General features: G+C 42.4%; 1 protein-coding gene across 1 annotated transcript; it reads left to right on the forward strand.

Annotated features, from left to right (window-relative positions):
* Nucleotides 1-336: 336 nt before the first annotated feature.
* On the forward strand, nt 337-1,314 carry LOC115286465 (prothymosin alpha-like). Its single transcript, XM_029932974.1, has one exon. It carries the CDS (start codon nt 337-339, stop codon nt 640-642), a length of 306 nt encoding a protein of 101 aa, XP_029788834.1. The 3' UTR covers nt 643-1,314.
* Nucleotides 1,315-5,126: the final 3,812 nt, after the last annotated feature.

A 5,126-nucleotide genomic window follows, 5' to 3' on the forward strand; every position in this document is an offset into this window, starting at 1 on the left:
ATGCAAATCGTTTCCTTTAAAATAAGTCTAAAACAAGATTTGTATGTATCCCATATTATTTGGTAATCTAAAACTCCGGCTCTTGAAGTCATTCATTAGAGAATCATTGAAAATTATCATTTTGGATCCTAGTCAGGAAAACTTTTAAAAATTGAGACTGGCTGCTGTGAAAAGCCATCTTTGCATTGTTCCTGCGTCCGGCTCCGCGGTCGCCGCAACCACCTCTGCCGCGCGCCTCCTTCGCCACCCCAGACTCCGGCAGCTTAGTCGCCAGAGTCCTGGAACTCTCGCTTTCTTTCTAATCCGCTGCATCGGATCACCGGCGTCAGCCGGTCCATGTCAGACGCGGCCGTGGACACCAGCTCCGAGGTCACCACCACGGACTTAAAGGAGAAGAAGGCAGTTGTGGAGGAGGCGGAGAATGGAAGAGACGCCCCTGCTGACGGGAACGCTAATGAGGAAAATGGGGAGCAGGAGGCTGACAATGAGGTAGATGAAGAAGAGGAAGAAGGGGGAGAGGAGGAAGAGGAAGGCGACGGTGAGGAAGAGGATGGAGATGAAGATGAGGAGGCTGAGGCAGCTGAAGATGATGAGGACGACGACGTCGACACCAAGAAGCAAAAGACCGACGAGGATGACTAGCCAGCAAAAAAAGGAAAAGTTAAACTTAACAAAACAAAAAAAGGCCACCGTGACCTATTCACCCTCCACTTCCCGTCTCAGAATCTAAACGTGGTCACCTTCGAGTAGAGAGTCCCGCCCCCCGCGGGCAGCGCCACCCGCAGATGACACACGCTCTCCGTCACCCAACCAAAACCACAACGTGAATTTGCAACAGGGGAGGAAAAAAGAACCAAAACTTCCAAGGCCCTGCTTTTTTTCTTAAAAGTACTTTAAAAAGGAAAATTTGTTTGTATTTTTCATTTACATTTTATATTTTTGTACATATTGTTAGGGGTCAGCCATTTTTAATGATCTCGGATGACCACACCAGCCTTCGGAGCGTTCTGTCCTACTTCTGACTTGACTTGTCGTGTGACCATGTTCATTATAATCTCAAAGGAGAAAAAAAAACCTTGTAAAAAAAGCAAAAACAACAACAAAAAAACAATCTTCTTCCGAGCATTCCAGTAACTTTTTTTGTGTATGTACTTAGCTGTACTATAAGTAGTTGGTTTGTATGAGATGGTTAAAAAGGCCAAAGATAAAAGGTTTCTTTTTTTCCTTTTTTGTCTATGAAGTTGCTGTTTATTTTTTTTGGCCTGTTTGATGTATGTGTGAAACAATGTTGTCCAACAATAAACCGGAATTTTATTTTGCTGAAAAAAAAAAATTAATGAACAGCGGAGGCTTCCAAAATCCACATTCCACACTGCACTGTCTGCACACCCAAAAGAAAGAAAGATTTAAGACAAATTCCTCAGGTCCCGCCAGGCATTCTCAGGCATTCTCCGCACACTCACGCAGAGGACTGGCTGCAACAGCTCAATCAATAGGGAAGAGTAATGTAATAATTGCCGCAGCATTTTCTGTAATTCCTCATTGTGGGAGCAACAGCATTTCAATAATATTCAGGGAGACTATTTATGGTGCTTAAGGTAAGAGGTTTCTACCATGTGTAGAATAACAAAAAAATTCAGTGCTAATATTTAACCCTTAAATTCTTAAGGAAAGAAGCAGTTAAGCACTTAAATTATCTGTGGCAGACAGTCGTCAGAAGGCGGTGCACCACAGGACATTGAATGGGCAAAAATAGTACTTGATGACCATTAATTAATAGAGGACCAGTTGAATAAAATATGGTAAACCCACACAATAGAAGATTTTGTAATTGTTAAAACATGAGGGCACTCAGTATGTACTGATATGAAAAATCTTCCAAGGTATTTCATCAAGTGGACAAAGCAAAACACAGGATAATCTATGTAGGAGGCTATCTTTTATGTAGAACAGGAAAAAAATTAAGGATATACATTTGTATTTACTTTTGTATACATAAGGAAACTGTGAAAGCTGTATTTAAAACTAATAACATTAAGGAGCACCTGGGTGGCTTAGTCGGTTTAGCTTCCAACGTTGGCTTAGGTTACAGTCTGGCAGTTCGTGGGTTTGAGCCCAGACTGTGCTGAGTGCTCGGAGCGTAGAGCCTACTGCAGAGTCCGCGTCTCCCTCTCTCGCTGCCCCTCCCCCACTCGCACTCTGTCTCCCTTTCTCTCAAAAATAAGTAAATATTTAAAAATAAATAAAACCAGGGGCACCTGGGTGGCTCAGTTGGGTAAGCGGCCAACCTCAGCTCAGGTCATGATCTGGCGGTTCGTGGGGGCCCCTTGTTGGGCTCTGTGCTGACAGTTCAGAGCCTGGATCCCGCCTCAGATTCTGTCTCCTTCTCTCTCTCTACCCCTCCCCCAACTCTGTCTTTCTCTCTCTAAAAAAAAAAATGTAAAACTTTTTGTTTAAAAAGTTGTCTAAGTGGTGAATGTACTGTCAGTAGGGAAGTAGCTTAGTAAATATGGTATATTCACAGGGTGGAATATTATGTGGCCATAAAACAGAATAAGGAAGCTTTTTATCTACTGATTTAGAAAGATCTCTCAGATGTGTTATTGTTTTTAAAAGAAAATCCAAATACAGAATAATGTCCTTACTATGCTACCATCTCTATGGAAGGAGGAGGAGTATTTGCATACATGTAATCAATTAGCTCGGAAAAGACACACAGGAGATGAATAATAGTGATTGGTGGTGTCAAGGGAGACAACTATGTGGTGTGGCCCGAGGCTGGAGGGGAGACTTTTCCTGAATAGGCTTTTTATGCTTTTCTCTTAACCACTTGAAGGAATTACCCTTTTTATAAAAATAAAATTCAAGCACTTAAGTTTTTAAAACAGTATTTAACTATAATTACAGCTTTTTCCTAAAGAAAGAAAAGAATTAACAAATTGATCTTGGAATTAGAGAAAGGAAGAAAACCAAGCTCTAATTTATCAAACTATCTAATTTGTCAAAGCAATAATCCAACTGCCATCAGAGTACTAATAATTCTCCTCACTTTTCTCTCTACTAATTTGACTCTGGTGCACTGTCTTTGACTCAGACGCAGCTTAATAAAATTAACTGGATTCATTTTTTTCTAGACATGTAAATAAATGTCATGTGTGTCTCCCATCTACCCCACCTCCCACTCCAGGAAGGGAGGACTAAATGGATTGAGACTGAGTAATTTAAATTTTACCTGGCTCATTATCACTCTCAAATAATTTATGCATGTTAAGCAGCTGCCTTTCTTCTCCTTATGTGTCAATCATGCAAATTAGCAACACCTCGATGAAACTAGCCTATAATAAATCAATTTTTAAGCATTTCACAAGGTTATCTTTCCCTGTGCAGATTTACACAGCTGTAAAGCACCGTCTCCTCCACACTGGAAAGAAGTAGAGAGATCATGAGCTTATAGTTAAACAAATCTGGGGTTTAATCTTGGCTCTGACATTTATAAACCACATATCCTTGGGAAAATCATTTAACTTGTTTAATCTTCAGTCTTCCTTATCTGTAAAATGGGAATGAGAACGCCTATTCCCAGGGTCGTCATTTAAAAAGGCATATTAGGGGCGCCTGGGTGGCTCAGTCAGTTGAGTGTCTGACTTCAGCTCAGGTCATAAACTGATAATTTGTGGATTTGAGCCCCATGTTGGGCTCTGTGCTGACAGCTCAGAGCCTGGAGCCTGCTTTGGATTCCGTGTCTCCCTCTCTCTCTGCTCCTCCCCCACCATGCTCTCTCTCTCTCTCAAGAATAAACATTTAAAAAAATTTTTTTAAAGGCATATTAAATTGTTTAGTAGAATACCTGATACTAGGGTGGCCAACGGTCCTGATCTGTCAGGGACTCTTTCCTTTAGCACTACAAGTCCTACATGCTGGGAAGCCCCTCAGTCCAGGACAGGTCAGGACAGCTAGTCACCCCACTGGGTACAAAAGGAATATTTCTTGTGAATTGAAATCTTGAAGGCAGAGAGGTGCCTGAGTGCCTCAGTCTTTTAAGCATTTGGACTCTTGATTTCCACTCAGGTCATGATCTCATCATTTTAAGATGCAGCCCCACGTTGGGCTCTGCACTGAGTGTAGAGTCTGCTTAGGATTCTCTGTCTCCCTCTGTCTCTGCCCCTTCCCCACTTTCTGTCTGTCTCTCTCTCTCAAAATAAATAAACATTTTATTTAAAATCTTGAGTACACAGACTAGGAAGGGCAGTCCCATCCATAGTAGGCAAGGCCCATCCGTAGTAGGTCCTTTTGTTTCTTGGGGGACTTCTGTGAGGAAGAGACAAAAAAGTCAGTTCTGAAACTTTTAGCCAATAGAAACATAAGACAGGCAGGGAAAGGTGAGTCGTGACTTGACTTGGAAGCCAGATGGCCTAGTTTTAGCTCTTGTTCTGCTGAAGACCAGCTATGTGGCTGGCTTCCATGCTGCTGGGCTTTGGTTTGGGTTCATCACCTCAAAAGGAGAACTTTAGATCAGCTCTCTTGTAGCTCTAAAAGTCTATTTTAGGAATAGTCAGAAACCAGCCACTGCTAGGAAAATATCTGAACACCACCAAAAGGAGATGACAAACCTTACCATCCCTTGTCTTGTCAGCCCCTCTGATGCTTTGAGCATGTATCAAGAATTATCTACTAAATTGAGAACTTTCCGCCAAGCAGGAACAAGATGACTAAAATCCAGCCCTTGCCCTCCACACACACAGGACCAAGCAAGGATTGTTTTTGCCAGAATCTGATAAATCTCTGGCAAGAAGTTGGTTACCAGGGTCTGAAGGTTGGGTGAAACATGAATGGGCAGTAGATGGCAAGGCGACAGCCTGAATGGAGGAGAGAATGCGAGTTTTCTAGAATCCTACTGCAGACTGCAAAGAGAGCTCATGAGGTTTGGTGAGAGCACGTAATAAATATTCCAGAGAGCTATGTTACTAGGGTCATTGCAATACCACCCAGACGGCCAAAGTCGGGAAGAATATAGGGGCCTTGAGTAATGAGGGGGAAGAGAATGCTGAAAACCTGAAATGGAACCAGAGCAAGGCCCGGGAAAGTTTTCTTTAGGAGAGAGAGGAGGTCTGAACATGTTTGCAAAC

Source organism: Suricata suricatta, chromosome 3 (assembly GCF_006229205.1).
Source record: "Suricata suricatta isolate VVHF042 chromosome 3, meerkat_22Aug2017_6uvM2_HiC, whole genome shotgun sequence".
Lineage (NCBI taxonomy): Eukaryota > Metazoa > Chordata > Mammalia > Carnivora > Herpestidae > Suricata > Suricata suricatta.